The sequence below is a fragment of the Numida meleagris genome, chromosome Z, assembly GCF_002078875.1.
Source record: "Numida meleagris isolate 19003 breed g44 Domestic line chromosome Z, NumMel1.0, whole genome shotgun sequence".
NCBI classification, from domain to species: Eukaryota; Metazoa; Chordata; class Aves; order Galliformes; family Numididae; genus Numida; species Numida meleagris.
The window spans coordinates 69,862,523-69,885,439 of record NC_034438.1 but is presented as its reverse complement, the minus strand read 5'-3'; the positions used below and the strand labels follow the sequence as shown (position 1 = coordinate 69,885,439).

The following is a 22,917-nucleotide window of genomic DNA, read 5'->3' as shown; positions in this document are numbered from 1 at the left end:
ACTGGAAGGCCACAATGAGGTCTTCCTGGAGTCTTCTCCAGGCCGAACAGCTCCCTCAGCCTTTCTTCACAGCAGAGGTCTGTATCTGGTTTCAGCAGTATCTAATAGCTGTGAGACTGTTTGTCAAATGAATCCAGTGTAAAGGACCAACAAAAAACTCTTCATGATTTTATGGGGTGTGCATGGTATGTCTCAGACACTTGTTGTGCCATCATCATGACAGCCAGCTGAAAGCTGCTCTCATCAAGTATGATATTCTGTTTTCTCAACGGGATAAGGCCTACCCTTCCTGCAAGTTTTGGCTACCAACTTATTTCTGACAAACCTGTTCTAGCAAACTTGCTTATTTACAGCCCTGGGACAGTGCATCTGCAAACACAGCAGGCATAAAAGGATGCCTGAGAAGGACCCTGTGGGGTCGCCTTCTTTGTGGTCATTGTATCTGTTTGCCGGTTTGAGACTATGACCTCCAGATGACCACTCACCCCATTCCCTGTTCTCCAGTGCTACAGGCTGACACTGGAACTCCACAAAACAGACCTTCAAAATAGATTAGAGATCAACCTTTTTCCTGTCCATTTTTCTGACTCTCATTCTTTCTCCATTTTCCTCCATTTTCTCTTGTCGTTCTTTTTCTCTCATCAAATCATTAAGAATTCCAAGATCTATTACTGTTTCTTGAAATCTGTATCTCTCGTAAAGTTGTTAAGTAACTGCAAGACTTATTTTTGTTCCTTAATGGCATATAGGTTACTTGCACAATTTAAGACAGATTCTAAGTATTAGAGTGCCAGTATTTTGGGGATAACTGTAGTATATGGATTCTCACCAAAATTGATGATTGTGTGTAAACACCTGTGGATTGTTTTACCTTAATCTAACTATGTGTGAATCTGGTCATCTTTTCCCTCCTGTTATGGGCAGGATGTGACATTCAGTGCTGACTGTATGTCAACAGCCCACTGAGCAAGCATGCAGGACTGGAGCTATGGATATGCAAGTTCAAGTTACAGTTTGGATTCTGTGCGTTTATGCAGTGTAGACTCTGTACTTGATTCTGCCCGAAGTTTCCACAGAAATCAGCTCACCTGCCCAGAAAACGGAGACTAACTGACGCACGGTATGCAATAAATACACAACTAACCCATAAACTTTTTGCTTTCCTTTGCAATCCCTCAGCATTGTTCTCTTTTCCATGATGTTACCTGCTTTGTGCCGACATTGCACAGAAGGATGTCTCCAGCTGCTGTGGCAACACACACACACTCCTGCTCTGGAAGATACTCGATACCAACGATGCAGCCACTTCCATCCTCTGGCATAAAACCCTCCACAGCCAAAGAAACTTCTCTCACCACCTTGACAAGAAAAGGCCAACAGCTTAATAACTACACATCATCTCACTTAAATTTTTACAAAAATAACAGAATAGCAACTGTGGGCATATTTCCTCTACTGCAGTCGTACAAAGCGCTGCACACGAGAGGTCAGCACATGGATGGCAATGAGAAACAGAGGATGTACAAGTACTTCACTATTTAACTACATGAGTGTTTCACACATCGAAACATCAAGGAAAAAAAGAAAAAACAATCGGGTAAATATTATAGACTCAAAACAGCCCAAGAAGCCCGCCAGCAGCTCTGTGTGGGCCGAAATGCCCGTCCCCACCCGCTTCCAAACGCTGCACGGAGCGGGTCCCAGCAGCAGGCTGGCAGGCCCTGACCGCCGCCTCACCGACTGCGCGCCCGAGTCCAGCTCCAGGAGGCCGCTCTGGGAGCCCACAAAGACCGTGCCGGGATCGACGCCGAGGCAGAAGCACTGCGGGCTGCCGCGGGCGGCGGCGGGGCGGCAGCCGCCGGTCCTCGACAGCCGCAGATTCCTCATAGCGGGAGAGATCAGCGGCAGCGGCAGAGCACGCAGGGCTCACACGGCGCCGCCATCTTTCCCCCTGCAGGCGCAGGCGCAGAGCGCGCACAGCCCGCGGGAGGCGCAGGCGCAGTAGGCGGTGCGCGTAGTGCGCAGGCGCGGCGCCCCCCCCCACCTTCGGCGGGCTGAGGGGCGGGGTAGCGTTGCCGCGTCGCTTCTGGTGGTTCACTCCCTTCGCTGTGTTGTCGCTGTCTGCGGCGTTGTCAGGCGGCGCTCGGGACTCCGGCCTCCCATGGCTTCGAGCTCCACCTTCTGTGTGGACTTACTTATTTCTGCTCGCTCGGCCGCTCCCCGCCCCGCCCCGCCGTGCGGTGCCGTCACGCCGGCGGGCAGGAAGCGCGGGGCGGTGGCAGCCCGCGGCCGCAGGACGTGCCCTTCGGCGCCTCCCCCCCCCCGCTGTCCCGTCCCGTCCCGTCCTCGCCCCCCGGCCGGGCACTCTGGGTCCCCTTCCCTTCCCCGCCTCCCAGCCCCGCGCCAGGCGGCGCAGCCGGTGCCAGGCGCTGCTGTTCCCCGGCGGGGATGCAGCTGGGCTGGGAGGCTCTGGGAGCGCGGGGGGAGCTGCCTGGTGCGCCCGCAGCTCCAGAAACATCTGTGCAGATCTTCCCTTTTCGTTGGTGAGTCGGTGCCGGAGCCGCGTTCGGCTGAACGACTCTTTCAGACGGCTCCCAGGCAGCGGCTGGGCGGAGGGAGGCTTGAAGCTGGGGCTCCTCTCGCTGTGGGAGCTGTTCTGGGGGCCGTGGTTACCTGGCTGGGGGTGCCTGCAGCTCTACACCAGGAGACAGTGGCTCCCAGGGGCATCTCTCCAGTTCCTGCAAGTAGGTGAGACTTTCTCTCGAGTTCTTGGTAATGCAGATCTGACCAGAGCTCTTCTGACAGTATACTTGAACCTGTGTGGTGGACCCACGGAGCATCGCCGTGGCCAGAGGCAGAAGCGTGTTGGAGTCTTTGGACAGTACAGCAAGTCCTTATGCTGGCAGGGAAGCTTGAGGCTGCTGCTTCTCCCTGGCAGTAAAAAAGAAGAAGGTCAAAGAAGTTCAAGAAAAAAAAAATAGCGAGCCTTGTCTGTCACTTTCTAAAAAGCGAATGAATGAAAAGGAGAAAACAGCATTAAAATAATGGAACTTAACCAGCACTAACGTGTGTAAGCCTGTATCAGTAGGGAGGATGCTGCTCCTAAAAGCATGAGCTTGGCCGGTGTCTCTTTGTACTCCTTTGTATTTTCCCCATTGACCTGTTGTCATCACACCACTGGTTCAGTGTTCAACGGTTTTGCGGCTGCAGTTGGATTCCCACCAACTCAACCCTGCAAGAATGTGTTTGCTTCCATATTTGCTTCTGATACTGCAGTATCTAACCTGCAGCCTCTGGCAGATTTTCCGTTAGCTGAGCTTTAAACTATGCTCTTACTGAAGAAAAAAACAAGCCCTACCAAATTATCAATGGGTGTTATTCTCGGGTGTTGTTATTTTTGGTTATGCAAGGGCCATTGGCAATTGTGTGCAGCTGTGAGCAAAAAGTCATTCCTCCCTAACTTGCCCAGAACCTAGATCAGAATTCACGTGGATGTGAACCCGAGTAGTCAGGTACAGATTTGAAGTTGGCCCCTTCTCTGAGAGGAAGACTGGGCTCAGAATCTACCTGAATCCCTTCCAGCCTTATTTTTCTGTTTTTCATTGCATTCCTCTCAGAAACCCGGCAGGGTGCTTTAGACAATAGATTAACCAAGTCTATTTAGTAGGAATCATGGAATCCCTTTCTCTGGTGCATAATCCATCAGGTGAAGCCTGCTGGATAAGACCTAGGACATGGTACGCAGGCTTTTCTACAGCAGTCTTCAGCTGACAAAAGTGAAGCATAAGGATGGGTTTTTCTTCAGGTACTGTGGTTCAAAATACTAGCTGAGCGTGCAGCAGTAAGCTTACTTGAAAGCCACTGACCTGAATATGCGTCCCTTCAGAGCTTGTTACCTTGTTTTCTGCAGCTAATACTTAATATTCTTGTCTGTGACTTCAAATGCCCTGATTGTTACTATTGACTTGAAAGGGCCACGGGATGTACTTACTTTTCTCCTGAAAGATTGTAGCACTGTTTCTGGCTGCTAGTAGAGACTTTAGGAATTGTAGACTGAAAGCTGAGATGCAGAGATCATTAAAGCCCAGGAAGGGAAAGAGTGATGAGCAAAAGTAGACACTGGAGACATCTGCTGTGTAATTTGAAAGCTAGGGAATGGTTTTTTTCTTTTGTCATATATGAGAACTAAGCATATTCCTCATTTTTGTCTTCTGCAGGTTGTATAATAATGTTGATATAGTTGGTGTCTGCTGTACCTCATTTACCTGGAAGTTCTCCTGTTTCAATTTGATTCTGAGCATATTTCCTGAAAGAGATGAAGAAAGGACCAGGGAGTGGTGCTTGTCCTGTTGCTGCCGTTCCAGACAAGATAACAGAGCCAAACTCAGATGACAGTAGGAGTAATGGAGCCTCAGCAAAAGAGAAGGATATGCTTCTCACTCCTGGAGAACTGGAAAATATACAGCTGAAACCCAGCAGAGAAAGCCACAGAAAAAAACTCTGTGGCTATTTAAATAAGCTAGGCATCAGGGGTCCAATCAAGACCTGGAAGTCTCGATGGTTCTTTTACGATGAAAATAAATGTCATTTACTATACTACAGGACTGCACAGGACATCAACCCTTTGGGCTCTATTGATCTCTCCAGTGCCAGCTTTGATTGCAAAGTGGAAAATGATGAAGGGGTTTTTGAGGTCAGAACACCAAACAGAGTTTTTACTTTAAAGGTAAGAGGCAGCATCTTCATTTGAGGGCTGTTACAAAACATTTCCCATTAGGACAGATACATCACTGCTAATCCACCTCAGCTTGAGTTTTGTGTTAATCCTCTCAGCCTGGACTGTTAACTTGTAGACCTAAGTTCCTTGCACTGTTTTTGCAAGACTGGGTTTCCATTACTGAGATGGCTTTTCTTTAACAGAATAGGAATAAAAGCCAAACTGGGTGCTGAACTGAAGTAATTTAAGAGTCCTGCATCCATGCGTAACTTACTGAATAAAAATGAGCTCCCCTGTATGAAATGGTTCCTGCAGCAGGAAGCTTAGTTAGATTCTTATCTCTGGGAATGTCTCTATTTAGAGAATTCTGTTCATGATTCCCACCTGAAGTAATCTTGACATTTCTGCTTAGTCTTGGAACATAGTAAGCCAGAAACAGTTAAAATTTGGTCATCTGTCTGTTGAGGTTGTGTTGCTAAGGCCATGCTGAAGATTTACTTTGTCTTTCCAAATTAAGATTTGGGACTGGAGAATGTAGCATAAGCATGACTCAGATGGCTTTCATTTTGCTAATGTGAGCAGAGCAATGGTTGTCAGCCCTACAGATTATGTTTTATGCTCATAAGATTGCCTGCTTCTTCCTGTTTTCTGTTATCTTAGGCAATCAGCAAACAGGCAATGATGTACTGGCTGCAGCAGCTACAAGTGAGACGTTGGGAATTTTGCAGTGCTCAGAGCAGATTTCCTGTGGGCAGCTCCCAGCTTGTAAATGAACCTCTAGTTGGCAGAACAAGTAAGTGTCACGTATGTAAGCCCTTCATTTGCTTTCAGCCTCCCAGTGGTGAATGGTGCTCCTCATCTCTAAGTGGATGGGGGCACTGCCCAGCTATTTAGATGCATGGGCCAACTATCAATGCCTGGATTGATGTTTGGAGGTCGTGGCCTTACTGGAGATGAACATGAATACGCTGTCTCCTGATCCACCACGGCATATGTTTGGCAATATTCAGGTATCTTATGGTCATGAATCCCATCTTGGTTTTCCTCACACATGTGAAGCTTGCATATTTGGTGGTGTTCCTTTCCACTGTGAAGTCTGCAGTAAGCAAATCTTGTAGAGGTGGTGGAATAAGGATGCACATTACTAGCAGTTTGAGTATAGAGGCTGATGGATCAGTGGAGGGTAGAGACAGAGCATCTGTATATTTAGCTATTACTAGATGCATGTTTTATTTAAAACAACCAACCTGCTCCCTGCTAAACGTCTGCTTTAAATACCTTGGCATTTCACTATGAAAGCAGTAGTACTACAACAAAAAATATTTGTGAACTGTAACCTACACAGTAAAACTATCAAACACTGTGACAGAGGTAGGGAACGGCAATAACTCTGTTCTTTATTTGTTTAGGGGGTTGAATTTTGATTTCTTAAGGTTAGTCTTTCTCATGTGCAAGTGCCGGAAGTCACTTGGTAGTCCCTGAGCAGATAATTTATTTCTACATGGAACCTTCTGTAATTTGATCTTATATAAGGGAAACCTGCTCTGCTGCTTTTGATCCTGATGTGTTGCACACAGAATGTCTACATATAAGAAAATGTTGTGGTTCTTAAGTTATGTTAAGGAGTCAAAATCCAATGAAAGTCTGTCTTGCCTTTCATGTTCTGGTTTGTTTCTACGTAGACGTTGCCGATGATGAGGGCTTTCTGCCTCCAGTGAAAACACCAACAGAAGTGGTGGGTTTACAGGCAGCCTCCTTGCCTGCACCCCAAACAGCTACAGCTTTGCAGAACATCTCCCTTAAGCACCCTTGGACAGAGATACAGTAAGTGTGTGAGGAGAGTTGCAGCGTAGCTGACATGCTCGCCTGCACCTTTATGCCTTACTTGCCTATTTTATATTGTTTGGTTTGGTTTCACTTTTCTACTTAGATAAACCATGAAGCAGTTTTATGAAGAAACAAACTTTCTGTTGGAACTTCTTTGACATCCCCTTGTTCTAATCCACTTCACAAAATCTAGCTGTCTTACAGTAGATCCTAGAGGCAGACTTAGAGCTTGACTAGGCTTTCCTAGGTGCAGCTGGTGGTTTGCTTACCTTCTGTGGTGCATCTGAACATTGCTCTTGGAAGGACTTTTGGGCAGGTTGAACTGTACTCTGTAGGTTAGCAACAGAAGCCCTTTCCAGTGGCTTCAGAGGACCCTGAATACTTTGCAGAGCAGGTACTTCAAGCACAAGGCATTTGAGCCCATAATAAGGCCCTGACATTACACAGCTTGCTGTCCCTTGGCTGAGTTTCAGGCATGTGAATGGTCCGCCTGCCTGCACTGATTTCATGTTTATGATTGCAAGTTGTGGCTCTGTTGGGGTTTACACATTACACACCTTGAGCAGTTACTGTTGCTCAAAGACAGTCTGCACCAGTGTGTCCTTAAGCGTGTCCTTATTGCTTATTTACGTATAACCAACAGCATGCAGGTGGTCACAGGTGCAGTAGGTAGCCTGGAACTTGCCAAATGTTTTTGAAAGGGAGGTTGTCTGTAGTTTTTTATCACTGCTGCTTTGGCTACAGTCTGATGCTGGTGCGAAGAACAACCTCCTATGGTACCAAAGGTTAGCAGTCTCAGCTGTACTGTTTTGTGGGATATGCATTCTCTCCTCTGCACTTTGATTAAAAATACTATAATTAAAACTCCTCCCCAGCCTTCCTTTTGCTAGCTTGCATAATAATTGCTTCTTTTCATCCTCAGATCAAATTGCTGCCTTGGTTCTGTGAACGTTTCTGCAGGTTCTGTTGTGTAGTGTGTATGATTTCAGCTAAGTTCATCAGATCCCTGAGCTGTTCTGGTTTCATGGGAAAAACAGTGTAGCATGAGATAAAGAAAAGCAGGAAAATTGCATCAGGTGAATGTCCACTGCAGCCTACAGGGAATGGAGGTCTGCTGATCTTTTCTGCCAATACAATTTCCCAAAGTCAGAAATTTCTGCTCTTCTGCTCTAGACCCTCAGAAAAAAAAGGAGAATAATATCTAAGTCCCAGCTTCATTAACAGTAAAGAAGTAGCTAACGTGAAGTCTTTTGTAGGTATCAGAACAAGGGGCTTATTTTCTTTCAGCTGATGGGAAGGCAAAGGACTTATGTAGAGATAAGCAAGTCTCACTTTCTTGTATAGGTTTTACAAAAAATGCTGGCATGTTGCTTGTTCTTCATGATCCTGTGGAGGCATCTTTTAGTTCCGGCAGCATCTGAAAGCAGCAACTGTAACAAACAGTCTGTGATGGACTGCTTCTAGATCTGATTGCATTTTTATTCCAGAATCTCTCTACTGTATCAAAGCTTATCAAATCAGTTGTGGCAAGGTTATTAAATGTGACTCAGATCACAGGACCTGTGGCAGCTTCAACTGGGACTGTTGTGGCAGTTTTGGCTGTGCTGTAGAGAGCTGAGCTTTTGTTTCTATCTGAGGGCTTCTGCAATGAACTGAGCAAAGGGAGGAAGAGGAGAGGGAGAGAGAGAAGGAAGGAATGATTGTGGTTGATCTGTTGTTGCCTTCTGTCCAGCCTGTATGTACAGAGCTGAAGGACGTGAGGAACATCTCCACCTGATTCACTTGGCTACGATGGTAGCAATTTTGTAGCATCTTCCTCATATATGCCAGTTTTAACTTTGCTTTCCTTAGATTTGCCAGTGCCATGAATGGTTCTTTTTTTTTTTTTTTTTTTTAATCAAGTGGTGGAAGCAGGTTCTGGGAGGAGGGACGAGATGTGAGGAAGCACGAAAAACGAGAAGTGTGTCACTGGGTAGTTTGAATATACACTGGCTGCACTGTTCATCGCTTCTTCTGTTCACTAGTCTGTTTTGATCTCTTCTTGTTTCAGAAACACTGTCTACAATATCTGTGGCTCCAAGCAACTCGGGGGGAATGATGGGAATGTCTTTAATTTCAATAAATTCCAAGAGCACCTTGAACAAGAAGCAGAAGTGGAAGCACAGTGTGCAGGTGCCTGTTACTCAGATGTGTATGGGTATGACATAATTCACCAGTGAGTCAGACTCAGCAGGAAATTGAAGGATAGAGTGGCGAGTAGTTCTGGGACATGAAAGCTTGACCATGTTGTCTCACTCCTTCCTGAGTGTTGCACAAGAAAGACTCATTTTGCTCTGCTTTAGGCTGTATCTGCCCATCTCTTACCTGAGGAGTCTTTTCCAGAGGCAAAAATATCATCCATGTTGCTAGTCCGTACTGTTTCTTTGAGTTGGAAGTTAGACTACTGCACACTCTCATTCTCCTCAACCCTTTCTTCCCAAATGTAGGGTGGGGCTGCTGAGTTTAGCCTGCACTCTCCACAGATGCTAGCTTCCATTTGCTGTAGGTAAGACAGGTAGGGTGAAAGGAAGGTTTACAGGTGCCATAAAATGTCATCATTTATTTATTCTGGAAGCACCTGTGGTTCTGATCCCTGCAATTTGTGAATCTCAGCGGATCAATGTTTCTTATCCTGTGTGTCAGTCTTCTAGTTGGAGCTGCTGTGAGTTCCCTCACAGCAAGACATAGGAATTTGTAGCGAGAAACTTGGTTCTGTGTAAATTAACTCTATTTCTTTTCAGTGAAGGAGACCCCAGAGGATGGGAGGATGGAGTCTAGGTTAAACTTGTTTAGGAAAGCCAAGTGGATGAACAGTAGCTTGGCAGAAGAGCTGCCCCGGGAGAGGAACTCAGTGGATAAAGTGAGCGTCCTACAGCAACAGATGCTGACACTCACAGAGGAGGTCAAGTCACAGAAGGTGAGTGTGGTGAAGAATCTGCTGCTTCTAGGGGCAGGACCCTGAAAGTGGTCACAGGGACTCCCTTGACCTTGGTGTTAGGCTGAGCAGGCACTCAGCTGAAGCTCCTAGTGTCACCCTTGTGTACATAACCTGATGGTGCCCAGCACAAGGGAAACACAGATGTCCGTCAACCATTGCTAGGAAACACATCTAGCAGTCCGGCTGGAAAAGAGAGGTTAAAAAAAATCCATGTGTGTTCTGCAGTTGTCATGCTGGTGTTGCATTGCTTAACATACATATGAAGTGCAGTCTTGGGTAGGTATCATGATGCTGGCAGGAGCTGCCAGGTTGAGTTGTGTCATGTTTTTTTTGAACAATGATCCACCTTTAAGATGTGATGTGACTGCAGAAGCCAAGCACATGGGTCACTGCAAGGCCTCTCTCTTCTGAGTGATGCTGTTCTCCACAAGCCTGGAGCAATGCCAGGTTCCCCAGTAATTCTGGTATCTCTTCTAGCAAAAGAGACAAAAGAACCAGGTCCCACGGTGGGTAACTGAGCTACATCCTTGATTTTCTTCCTTCAATGTCTGAGACAGCAGAGCATGAATCAGCAGCACGGTGCTGGGGCAAGCTTTCGTACCTTTGTGTGTCTTGGAGCGAGGGAGAACTTTTGCAGTGGGAAAGTTGAAATGAATACAGCAATTTCCATTCCGTTTTCCTTCAGAGATGAGTCAGTTTTGATATCCTGAGGATCTTTAGCTGTTCACTCATTACATGGCAGGTCTGTAGTGTCCCTTAACGCCAGTGCCCTGGGCAGCACTGTGATGTAATGAGTTTGCTTTCTCTTTCCAGGAGCTGGTTAAGCTTCTCCACAAAGCCCTGGAGGCAGCCCAGTGGGAGAAGCGAGTATCTAGCATGTATCTCACTGCAGCAGAAGATAAGGACAGGCTGGAGTTAGTGCGCCACAAAGTGAGACAAATTGCAGATCTCACCAGTCGATTGGAAGCTCTTGAGCAGGAAAAGAAAGAACTTGAGCAGATACTTGCTCTGAGAGACAGCCATATCCAGGAACTCAAAGAGCACGTGCAGCTTCTGATGGAGAAGAACCATGCCAAACAGCAAGTCATCATGGCCTTGACAGAGCAGATGGCCCAAAAACTCTCTGACCCCCTGCAAGAAGCAAACACTATCACTGCAGAGACGCTGTATAAACAACAGGAGGAGATTGAGCACCTGAAGGTGTGTGGAGATTACACAGTTTATTTGGGAGCTCCCGTTCCTGTACCCTCTAGTTGAGTGGGAGGCTGTTCCTAGTGGAAAGCACAGAATGTATTTCTAGTTCTATGAGCATTAGAGACAGGGTGGGAGGGCCTCACCTTGTACTGATAGAGTTCTCAAAAGCATGTAGCTCAGCTTCAGCCTGGTAGAACAAAACACTGTTTTGCTCTAGTTCCTGTCAACATTGATTGCCCACCTCTTTGTTTGCTCTTCTATTTTGCTTACTGCAATCTAACCTCCTGCCTTCACTTGCTCTGTTGGTGTGTGTTTCCCTCTTGCAAACAGTTTCCCGACACATCCTAGTTCTTTCAAATCCAGCCTGTTGTACTATTGCCATATGCACCATTATAATGAACTGTTAGCGTGGGGTGGAGAATTGCCAAAAGAGCCACTTTGTTATGGGGAGTGTTTTTTTTCTGCCAGTTGTGAGGCTGGAATCTGCATCTGTTTCTTAATAGAAAAAAAATATTCTTGATCTCATTTAGCTGTTTCTTTAGCTTCCTGTCATCCAACTGTCTCTGTGTTTTAAAAGTGCATATGTTTTCAAAGTCCATTTAGTACTTGCCAAGTATCTTCTCTGTGCATAACACTTCTATTTAATGTTGTGCCTTCATTTCCTTTATAGACAATATTTGTCCTGGAAAGTCCTGTCTTGTCTCCAGAACATGACATTTTTGAGATAGTTTCTTGTCCTTAACTCATTCCATACCCGAAGTCTCTCTGGAGACCCTCAAAAACTCTTCCTCTCTGACTGTTTTGCTTTGTGGCAGGATGATATTGATGCATACAAAACCCAGAACCAGTTTCTCAACTCGGAGATCCACCAGGTTACTCGACTCTGGACAAGAGTTGCTGAGAATGAAAAAGCCCTTCTGATGAAGGTGAGGCAAAGTGATTCTTTTTCCTTGGGGACAGCTTTTCCTAAGTTCTTTCCAAAGCGGGTACCGGGATGGATTTTGATACAAAACACACCAGGAAGAAGTTTGCTTTCTGTTTTTTTTTTTTCTTAATTATTTTTAGTTTAACATTTTCTTGCTTTGTATTGTTCCCAGATTAGATATGATTGTTTTCTTTCTCCAGTCAAATGCTTGCAAAGTTCAGTCTTAGGGATGCTGAAAACTAACTCAGATTCCTGTAGATTCAGCTATGCTTTTGGAAACAAATAAAGAAATTGCTATGCTTAGAGAATGAGAAAATTTTCTTGAGACTTGGCAGGCTAAGTCATGGATCCATCGAGTTTTGATTTCTGCACAAGGCCTGGTCTGTAAAAGTAGCAATTCTCTCAGTTCCTGCAGCTAGTTCAGAGTTAATTTCTTTTTTCAGGCTCTGTTTTTATTTCTAGTGTTGTAAGTATGCATAACCTAGTTATTATCAGACTTGTCTTTCTGGTCCTAAACCACTGCTCCAGGCTGGCATTTGTTCTCTAGGTTTTCCCTGTTACTTTCTTACTAGGTTGCAAGGAATGTCCCCATAGCTCTGTATGCTGGAACAGGGCAAACAGCTGCTTCTGAGGTGTTATTGTCATTCTTTTATCTGTTTGCTTCCCAGTCTTTTTAAACCCAGTACACCTCAGCTTATTGCCATTCTCTGATCCTGCAACTGCTGTCACCTTCAGAATGGAAGTAATCAGACTGACAAGCTTGACTTCAGGCAAAATGCTGATTAAAGTGGTAGTGTGGCAGTGTCCTATGCTCTTTTCTGTCCACTCTCTATGCAGCCTAATTCTTTCTGCGATTTCTGTTTTGTTTTTAATTGCTGCTTCCCACTGAGCAAGAATCTTCATTGTGCTTCCTGTGAAACATTTATTGGGTGAGTCTTGTCACCTGTATGGCCTCAGTTGTGAATTGTGAAGTGGTGATAACAATCCTCATTTCTCTCTCTTTTTTTCTTTTTTTCTTTTCTTTGTGCGTGCTCTGGAGTGTGGTGGTTTTGCTCTGTTTGAACTCACTCGAGCTTCCTGTGCTTGAGAAATGTTGTGTAGCAGCATGATGGTACTGAGGTTGCTCAGGGGCATGTTCACTTTGTGATGCTACTGTGTATGCTGAAGCTGTTGAAGTTCCAGCTCAGTCCCTTGAGTGGTGTAAATTGTCAGGGTACAGCTCAGTCTGTGGTAGAGAACTGTTCTAAGCAGCAGGGAAAAAACTGTGGAAAACAGTTGGATGTGTTTTCTGGGGTTTTGCTATTCAGGAGTCTTTGTTTTATGTGTGGGCCAAGCTAGTAGAGAGCAGTGGCAATGCAGGAAGAATAGTCAATGAGCTCACTCATTCCTTCTTGTTTTCCCATCAGTGTGCCTACCTGCAAGCCCAGAACTGCCAGATGGAGAGCAAATACCTGACGGTCTTGCGGAAGCTGCAGGAGACTGTCTGTGGCCTGCCCAGCTCCCATGCTGAGTTGGTGAGGAACCTGATCCAGGAAGCACTCCAGTGGGATGTGAAGGAAGGAGCAGAAGATCTGAACCTGAACCCTGTGAGGTAAGAGGGAAACACATGGGGACGTTCACATCCTTGCAGGAGTCTGTCAGTGGAGGGGAATCTGCAGGCAAGAAAGATCTGAGACAGCTCTATAGCAGGGAGTTGGAGCCATGACCTACAAGGAGAGAGAGAGGAAGCATGGTAACATGGAAACCATGCACAGCTGCTAGTAGCATATCACTGCAGGAAGGGGAGTTAAAAATGATATAAACCCTATCACCAGTTACGTAGGAGAAGAGGCTGACCCCCACCTCGCTTACAGCTTCTTTTCAGGTGGTTGTAGAGAGTGATAAGGTCTCCTCTGAGCATCCTCTTCTCCAGAGTAAATAATGCCAGCTCCTTTAACTGTACCCTTAACCCTTGTGTTCCAGATGTATCACCAGCTTTTCTGCACTTCTTTGGATGTGCTCCAGTGCCTCAGTGCCTTTCTTGTAGTGAGGGACCCCAAATTGAACACAGTACCTGAGGTGCGGCCTGACATAATTGAGGTGCAGCCTCACCAGAGCAGAGTACAGAGATGCAGGAGAGGTCCCCTGAAGAGTAGAGAATATTTATCCCTTAGAGTTTTCTAGGCCCATTCATACAAAGCCATGACTGCCCTGTTTCTAGCTGTGGGTCAGTCTTGCAGTAAGGAGTGGGGCTGAACTGCAGTCCCCCAGAGTGCTTTGCCACCAATGCTGCTGAGGACCTTTGTGTTTATGCTTTTCTACACAATTACTGCCCTAGTTTCATTGCAGATTCTGTTACATCTGATCAGTGGTTGATCAGTCTCAGATTCTCCAGCTAGCCTTAAGACTCTCAGGCCAGGCTTGGTCTCTCTGGCAAGTCTCTTGCATGATGCCTGCCTGGTTCTGTATGGGTGTGGGTGTGTGGCTCTTGCTCTACCTTGAGATCAGGAAGTATTAAGGTAGAGGTGAGCTGTAATCCCTTTACCTCCCCATGTTAGCTGAGATTAACACTATTAATTTGAAAATAATAAATATGATAGGTATACATTAGAAAAGATAAAACAAGCATGGACGTGGACTGACTTGTTTCCTGTGCAACCTATGGTAGGGTACCTGCTTTATTAAGGGGTTGGACTTGATGATCCCCAGCAATCCCTTCCAACCCACGTGATTCTGTGTGATACCTTGCAAGTAGCCCAGCCTGTGGACTGAGGGTGCACAAACCCTCAACAAGCACTATTATCAGCACTTCTGGAGTTTTATGATTAGAAAGAGATTTGCATTGTGCATGGGAGACATCTGAAGGGACTGCTAGTCTCTTTCTTTGTTCTGATGCTCTGAAGCTTTTGCAGTCTTTTCCTGCAGAACTGTCTCTGTCCTAGGACATGGCAGGGAGAAGGTACACAGGTTAAGCAAAATACTACCTTGTGGGCAGGAGAACAGATGGAGTGAGAGAAAAGGTCTGCTGGGGTCAGACTGCAGCTCAGAGCAGAGCTACCCTTGAGTTCATGTCTGTCTATGCTGTTGGTGCAGGCCACCATTTGTCTTCATGGTTCTGTGACAGCAGATGTGACAGGCTCATGCGCGCGGCTGCCAGAGGAGCAGCAGAGAAGTGTGTGTGCTCTGCCATGGGTGACAGGAGCATGGCAGTAGCCTTTGACACGTGGACCAGAAGTGGCTTTTGAATTAACCTCTGCCTTGTGCCCTTCCAGTGAGTATGACGAGTACGGCTTTATGACTGTACCTGACTACGAAGTTGAGGACTGGAAACTTCTGGCCAAAATTCAAGCCCTGGAGATGAAGTCCAACAACCTGCGGAGCCAAGAGGTAGTGGAGAAGCCCCTTCGTGACAGGTGGAATAGCATTGGAGAGCTGAGTCCCTCCGCAGAGCTGAAAAGCCTTATTCGAAGTGGCATTCCTGTGGAGCATCGGCAGCGGGTGTGGAAGTGGATTGTGAGCCGGCACTGCAGCCATCTGCCCGACCACTACCAGCGGCTGCTAAGACAGAGCAAGAGCACTGAGCACCCTGCCTGCCGGCAGATTGAGCTCGACCTGCCCCGGACACTGACAAACAACAAACATTTTTCATCTCCCACTTCCCAGCTCATCCCCAAGCTCCGAAGGGTGCTTCTGGCATTCTCCTGGCACAATCCTGCCATTGGATACTGCCAGGGACTGAACAGGTGAGGAAGCAGGTATGCTGCTTCTTCATGGGATAGCACTGAGACAGTGTGGATACTTTCTCTATGCTGTGATTCAAACAGTCCCAGGCTCCTGTCCCTCTCTAGGTCTGTACTAGCTCTAGGTATTTTCCTGCAGCATTCTGCATTTGGTGTCTTTTTTCCACCCAATGTTATTGCTGTGTTGTAGCAAGCAACAGAATGCACTTGTTTGTCTTCTCTGTAAGTTTCAAAATAGGAAGGAAAAGCTATAAGAGGTGGAGTGATGCAGTCTCAGAGTAATGTCATGAGATATAGGCTGAATCTGTGAGTCATAATGTGCTCGGCAGAACACCCTGGTGATTGCTTTTGTCTGGCAACAATTGGAGGAAATGTTAGGAAGTGTTAGAAGCTGGGGCAGATGTCGCACGAGGAGAAGCTAAGGAAATTGGTCTTGTTGTATCTGAAGAAGAATCACAGAGTCGTTTGAATTGGAAAGGACCCTTAAAGGTCATCTAGTCCGACTGTCCTGCAATAAACAGGGACACCTACAACTAGATCAGGGTGCCTGACCCGGAATGTCTCCAGGAATGGGACATCCACAGCCTCTCTGGGCAACTTGTGCCAGTGCCTCACCACCCTTATTGTAAAAACTCCTTCCTTATATCCAATCTAAATACCTCCTCTTTTAGTTTGAAACCATGTCCCCTTGTTCTATCACAGCAGATCCTGCTAAAGAGTCTGTCCCTTCTTTCATATAGTCCCCCCTTTAATTGCTGGAAGGCCACCACCAGGTTTCCTGGAGCCTTCTCTTCTCCAGGCTGAACAGCTCCAGCTCCATTAGTCTGTGAGGCTCATGGAATCTGAAAGCTTCTTTCACTTCTCAAATTTTGGCTAGAGAAAAGATAAAAACAGACTTCTTAGAAGAGTGGAAAGAGGCACCAGTCACTAGCTGTAAGAAGGAAGTTTCTGGTTGCACATTTTTATGCGAGGAAAATCTGTGTAAGCTATTCCTATTGCTCTTTGGATGGTCTTCAGAAAGGCATTTTCCATTCTAGAAAGCCCTTGAAATTAGGTATTATAGAATCATAAAAATGGATCAGATTGAAAGGAGCCCTTAAAGATAGTTTAGTCCCAACCTGCCCTGCCCTCCTTGGGACACTTTCCACTAGATCACGCTGCTGAAAGCCTGATCCAGCCTCTGCATGCTTCCCCAGCCTTGAACTCTTCCCATCTAGCTGAAAAGTGGTACGTCAGAGCTAGAGGGAGTAAGGGTGGATGGATGGGAGGATGAGATGAGCCAGGTCACATAATATGAAATACCTCTGAGTGAGCTGTTTCTTACGTTGAAACAGCCATAATCAGCACATTTTGCAAATGCAAAGATCTCTACAGAACATTCCATTAGCTTGGGAGCCTGCTTTTGTTGCAGAAGCTTTGTTTTTGATGCTTCCTGTTTGCTGGCAGAGGCGCACAGGAAAGGAAAGCATAGACCCTAGGTTCCTTCAGAAGCCTGCAGAACAGATCATTCTCTGACCAACTACAATCTCTTCCAGAGCTAGAGACAGGCCAGTAAGAATCTTGGATTCTCCTGTTCCTATGTTGGACTATGTCTCCTCCTGCATTGCCATAATGCCTCACTTTGTCTTGTTCATCACAGATTGGCAGCTGTTGCCCTGCTGGTCCTGGAAGATGAGGAAAGTGCTTTCTGGTGTCTAGTCCATATTGTGGAGAACCTAATGCCAGCAGACTACTATAGTGACACCCTGATAACATCACAGGTGAGCTGGCACCCTCACTCCTGCTTGAACTCTGATGCAGTGATTTACAGTAAAGGTTTAAAAACAAGCAGTCAGCTTGCAGTGCGTTTGACTTCTGACAGCTGACATCACCTTGTAGTTCTTTCCTTTGCAGTTACAAAGTTGTTGAAGAAATGGGGCACCACTCCTGAATAATCACTTGGATGTCAGGTTAGTCAGGGGAAAGGTGCCCATTAACTGCACAGTTATTTATTGTTAGGAGGACCCAGTGAAAGTGGAGTGGCTAACTCTGACATGTAGAACCAAATATGAAGAAAATGCCTTTCTAGAGCTGATGTTACTCTGGAAACTGCTCTCTGTCTTTGGAGCCCTGTGCAGATGGAGGAAAGTACTGGAACTGTGCTTCAGTTTATGATCAAATGCAGTTTAACTTTGGCTTTGGAGCTCCATGCAGATCAGAAAGCTCTGTTGCCGTTTGATATAAAATGTTGTTTTACCTTCCTGTTTTAAGTCAGTGGATTTCAAGGTTTTAAGGCATGTTGTTTGGTATCAGATGTAAGATGTCCCTCCAGATGGACACAGAGCCAAGATACATTCCGTGAAGTTCAGTGGTGTGACTGTAGCACTTACACCCAACAGCACTCAGTCTGGTGTGCCCAGCCATGATCTTGGTGTCTTTGTTGTGCATGATCATCTCACAGAGAAAGGAGTTACTGCTGTGGGCATCAGTAGCAGAGGGTGACTGATTGTGATGCTGAATTGTTTGACTGGAGTTTACTGGGACAGGGCCATGCTGTTTCCCAAGTCTCTGGGAAAAGGCCAGCCCACGGAGACTTGGGAAGCAGCCAAATTATTGTGCAGATAGCAAAATGTCTATGGTGTACTGATCTGGAGCAGGTAGTGTTGACAGTGAAATTTGACAGACTGCGGTCAATACTTGACAAATAGTGACTGCTAGGGGAAAAAAAAAGACAGGAGGCTCTCCTATGTTTGTTGAGAAATGACCATCAGTGAGCCTTTTTTGGAAAGACTTCCTGGCCTTGTGTTTGGCCCCTGAAAATCTAGCCAAGGCACAAGTAAAGAGGTAGGCCTAGGGTCTTTGTGAGTTGGCTTGATAAAGTGAAAGCTGGCTGAGAATGTTAAGGTTTAGTTCTTATAGATTTTAAAGACTAAAACATATCACTTTGTCTGGTTTGTACTACAGGGCCAAAGCTAAGTAGGCTGACAGAACTGGTATAGTAATATGATATGGTGTAGGGAAAGACCTAACCCTGGTCTTGCTCTGTACACTTCCTCTCACAGAACCACAGCTTCCTTGAGATGAAGTCTTTATAAACTTGATTAAAGGATCTCACCAGCTGCATTTGTGTGTTGAGGTTCATGCAGCTATAAGCAAAGCACAGACAGCAGTGAGCCCACAAAGAAGCGAAGTGAGAAGATAAGCTCTTTCTTGTGAAGGCAGAGAGCGGTCTTATGTATTTAGTCTATTAGGCCATGTCCAGTCATTCAGACCTGGGCATGCTTTTAGTCCCTGTCATTCAGCTGCTTGTGCATGACATCACAGAAAATTACAGTAAGATTAATGTGGAAAGATGTGTCAGTGTTTTCCCTTGTGACTTTGAGATGTGGAACTCTTCTTACTATGTGAGAAGAGCACATTTCTGCACATCTCAGCCCTGTTTCAGCTCCACACCTTTCGCTTGGTACCACACGGAAGTATACTGCTCAGTAATTCTGAAGGGCTGAGAGACAAAGGATGCTGTGCTCTTCCTGGGCTATATCTAGGCTAGAAGGCAACACCAGTGGCATGTGTAGGCCACTGTTCTGCTGCACTGTTCCTCTCCTTCACCACTAGGATGGTTTTTGCTTGCTAATTTTTTTTTTTCTTCTTTTTGGTCAAGTTTAGGTAGATCAGAGAGTCTTCAAAGACTTCCTGGCAGAGAAGCTGCCTCGTCTCATGGCTCATTTTGAGCAGTATCAGATTGATGTCTCACTCATCACCTTCAACTGGTTTCTGGTGGCCTTTGTGGACAGCTTGGTCAGTGACATCCTCCTGCGAGTGTGGGATGCCTTCTTGTATGAAGGAACTAAGGTGAAACCCTTAATATGGCCTTCCTTCCATCTACACCACATCTGACATGACAGCAGAGTGATGAACATTCACATGTGTCAAAGAGGTGTGGGGATGAGCCTGTTGTCCTGTTCTGCCTCTTCAGTGTGGTGCCTTGACATCTCATCCTCCGTTGCTATGTACTTTATGCCTGCAGGCAGACCAAGTCTTTGATATTGTGCATGGTGCCCCTAGCATTTCTTAGCATGTAGTCCTGCTATAAAACAGTTCTATGACAAGTCATGGTGTCCTCTGCTCTACCACCCAGACACAGCTGAGAGCAGACAGATACAGGGATCAGAAGATGGGCAGAGATTTAATATTCCTGAAAATAACTGTGAGTTTTGCACTGTCCCCCTGCCTAGGGAGAACTGGAAAACTGTTGTGAGATTAGTTTTAGGGTCCTTTTGAAGGCTGTGGTATGCTTTAGAGTTGTAGATTAGCTTACAGGGGGTTGTTCTCTTGGGTTTGTTCTTTTGGGTTTAGCTCTGTGCTTCTTTAGGCCCATCCTAAAGCAGCCTACAGAGTACAGGAGGAGCCCAGAAGCCACCATGTACTGTAGTGTGCATCCCTTACCCCATGTTTTAAGCCAAGAGAGCCTGATCCCTCGACTGCCTAAGACTTTGCCAACTGAATTGCCTTTCAACCTTCCAGGTGATTTTCCGCTATGCTCTTGCAATTTTTAAATACAATGAGGAGGAAATCCTAAGAATTCATGACAATGTGGAGATCTACCAGTACCTGCGTTTCTTCACAAGGATGATCGTGGATGGCAGGTAGGACGGACTGCGGGGTGTTGTCAGTCTCCTATCCTAGGTCTGTACTTGCTCATCTGTTACATCAGCCTAAAAAGAGATGTGACCTGCCTGTTAACAGAGATGTGTACATTAGCATGTCAACGGGACATAGATCTACATGCCTCTTTTTTCCCTTTTCCTGCATGCTTTTACTTAAGGCCTGTTTGGCTTGGGACAAAGTCATACTACGACAGGCCTGGCCAGAAAGTCTGGGCCAGCCCTCTTCTTTCAGCAGCTGGAACTTGGCAGGCCTACCTGCTGGGTTTCTTACAGCTTAAGTGATATGGGTATCTGGGAACGCAGCGTTGCTCTTGGCCTTTAATAGCACCAAGTGCTTGAGGAGAACAGTTGTATAATCAGAAGAGCTGAGCATAGTGACTGTTCCTCCTCCAAGGAATATGAGTCATCAGAGTTGGTTTTGGATAGCCCCTCTCCTCACTGTGTGCTCCATACCTTTAAAGTGTACCTTAAAAGTATACTTTAAAAGGTTCCCTTGGGTTGTTGTTTGTGCAAGAAGCAATTGCCTGTGATTTCTTTATGACTCTGCTGCTTGGTGACTGTTGAACGCAGAGAGCTGAAATACTCTCTGCAGCATCCGGGGTAGTGAATAACAAACTGCACTAGGGAGGGTTGGTCTGGGAAGTCCCACTCTCCTAAAACACTTGGATATCTGCTACCATTTCAGCCTGTAAATGGGTTCACCGGGCCTCTTTTCCATTGTAGGAAGCTGATGAACATTGCCTTCAATGATTTAAACCCCTTCCCCATGAAACTGCTGAGGAACCGGAGGAGAATTCACAGGGAAGAGCTGGAGACAGAGCTGTGTGAGCTGGAACAGATCAAAGCAGCCTATGTAAAAGGGAGAGCAGAGCAGGGATCTCGGGACTTGGAGGAAGTTGTTAGTGAAGAGGAAGAAGAGATATAGCAAAAATGGAGCTCATCACTCCTCTTTCACCTTGTGGAAGGTCCCCAGTAGCAACTATCTGTATCTGAAAGAGAGAGAGAACAGATGTTTGTGAGGAGTTCACCTGCCCCTGGAAGCAAGGCTGTAGATGTAGGGCCATTTGGGGACTTAGCCAGGCTTTGTGGTAGATTGGAAGGTGTCAGAGGAATTTTACCCATCCTGTTCACTCTGTGTTGTGTGACTGAGGGATGCAGCTGAAGATCTGTAGGAAATAGTGATTGTGGTACCACAACATGGTGCAAATGATCCAACCAGGCAGGGCTTTTCTTGAGAGTCTTGAAAGAGATTTTTCTGTGCGTGTAAAATCACAAAAATAAATAAATAAACCAAGAGCATTTCCTCACTGGTACGTAAACTTAACTGGTTAGGAGGGGAACCTACTCTTTTACACATGGTGCCTTCAGTGGCTCACTTGCCAGGACAGCATGCACTTAAGCCTGCAGCTGCTGAGTCATGCTGCTTTCTCCAGGTGACTGCTGGGCCTGAAGAAGGCCTGGAAGCTGGAGGACACCTTGCTATGGGGCTCAGGCTGGGGTAGGTGAAATGAAATGTGGGAGGGTGGAGCTGTCTCTCCAGTTTATTTTGGTTCCTGTGGTAGTCCATAGGGGCGCAAGGTATGTCTCTTGCCTGGCTGGAAAATGCTGGGAACTACCCCTACTCTTTGTTCAGCTTTAAGCAGAGCCATCTGTTGGCTGGCCAGACCTTTGACAACACTAAGTTTGCACAAGAGAGGAGGTCTCATCTTGGTATGAAGCCAGCTGGCTATGGGCATGCCATGGCAGCTTGGACTGCTGGTGACAGCTGAATCTTTGAACCCACAGTTGACCAGGATGAGTGTGTGGCACTCTCTGCCTCACAGGTATGCTTCTCTTTCTTCAGTGATGTCCCTGCCTCTGACACCCGTTGCAAGTCCACATGACTATGTTCTTTCTGACTCGATTTCTGCGAGGTTTTGAAGGGAATCCATCTTTTCTCTTTGCTGTGCCCAAGTTTCCAGCATGGATGGTGCTTTGACCCATGGGATATAGCACTTTAGGGGTGGAACCATTTGGACTGGATAACACCCCCCCCAAAAAAAAAGGTACTAGTTCCTGAATTAGCTGCTGGTCTCCATGGATCTAGAGCACAGAAGTGCCTTTCGTGCCTCTAGCGAATGGGATCTGATAGCTTTCTCCTCTGCCCTGGGGCTGCCCTAACTCTTGGTCCTGCAGCTCAGTTCTCCAGACGCAGTGAGTCAAGCGCTTCAGATAAATACAGCTTTTTTTCCCTATCCTGATTCTGCTGCCCTGCTTTCCTGCTGAGTGGTGCTTTATTCCAGGTGTGCCTGCAGTGCAGGCACTAGCAGCATGCAGCAGGCCATGCTGTAAGGGGAGACATCTGCTCTAAATTTTTAGACTGAGCCCACTCAGCAAATTGTACCTCCTCTAAACCTAATGTGCATAAAGTCATCCATGCTTACAGAGAAAGGGAAAGGGAGCATTCACAGCCCGTGTTGCTCTCAGCCAGCTGGGTGACAGCCAAAGCCACAGACTACGGTGAGTGCAGCAAGGGCCTCTGTTCACCTGAGACACGTTGTATGCCCAGCTCTACCAGAGACACAAGGACGCTTATCAGCCAGTTTGGGAGAATGACAGCAGTCTGAGCTGGCAGAGCCCTCTAGAGGCCGACACGCAGGACGAATTTACATTCAAAGTGGAGCTGAGGTTTTGGGGAGAGTGGAAACCCTGCAGTGGATAGATGGGCAAGAGCGAGATGGATCCACTGCGTGTCAGTGGCAGCTCTGCACACTGACAGTGTGGGGTGATAAGAAAGCGCTACTGATGTCTTACTACAGTATCTTGGAAGAAAAAAAACACCAATTTTAAAAGGATGCCAGGTAACTAGAGAAGCTCGAAAGACAGAAGGATTTGCTTTATAGTTGCTCATCTAATTGACTCATGGTTATGCA

General features: G+C 46.3%; 2 protein-coding genes across 6 annotated transcripts in view; one reads left to right on the top strand and one right to left on the bottom strand.

Moving 5' to 3' along the window:
* Nucleotides 1-1,887, bottom strand: part of ELP1 (elongator complex protein 1) — a 34,452-nt gene extending 32,565 nt beyond the window's left edge. The window contains exons 1-2 of the mRNA XM_021380212.1: nt 1,738-1,887; nt 1,206-1,358 (exon numbers count right to left, since the gene is read on the bottom strand). Coding sequence (XP_021235887.1) covers nt 1,206-1,358; nt 1,738-1,887 — 303 coding nt within the window. The remainder of the gene's footprint in view (nt 1-1,205; nt 1,359-1,737) is intronic.
* On the top strand, nt 2,079-21,312 carry TBC1D2 (TBC1 domain family member 2). 5 transcript variants are annotated; one of them, XM_021380215.1, is made up of 14 exons: nt 2,079-2,543; nt 4,218-4,726; nt 5,378-5,510; nt 6,400-6,541; nt 8,595-8,716; nt 9,325-9,500; nt 10,335-10,721; nt 11,531-11,641; nt 13,047-13,231; nt 14,892-15,362; nt 16,999-17,119; nt 19,005-19,190; nt 19,863-19,984; nt 20,729-21,312. In XM_021380215.1, the coding sequence occupies exons 2-14, from the start codon at nt 4,316-4,318 to the stop codon at nt 20,928-20,930; spliced, it is 2,769 nt and encodes a 922-aa protein (XP_021235890.1). In that variant the 5' UTR covers nt 2,079-2,543; nt 4,218-4,315; the 3' UTR covers nt 20,931-21,312. The 5 variants fall into 5 exon arrangements, with proteins under 5 accessions (XP_021235890.1, XP_021235889.1, XP_021235888.1 ...); XM_021380214.1 differs by having other exon boundaries at nt 2,079-2,744; XM_021380213.1 differs by having other exon boundaries at nt 2,079-2,748.

Coding starts and splice junctions, on each gene's coding strand:
- TBC1D2 (XM_021380215.1), top strand. CDS start 4,316: ATGAAGAAAGGACCAGGGAGTGGTGCTTGTCCTGTTGCTGCCGTTCCA. Junction 11,642..13,046: donor AAAAAGCCCTTCTGATGAAG/GTGAGGCAAAGT, acceptor TTTTCCCATCAG/TGTGCCTACCTGCAAGCCCA. Junction 13,232..14,891: donor CTGAACCTGAACCCTGTGAG/GTAAGAGGGAAA, acceptor GTGCCCTTCCAG/TGAGTATGACGAGTACGGCT.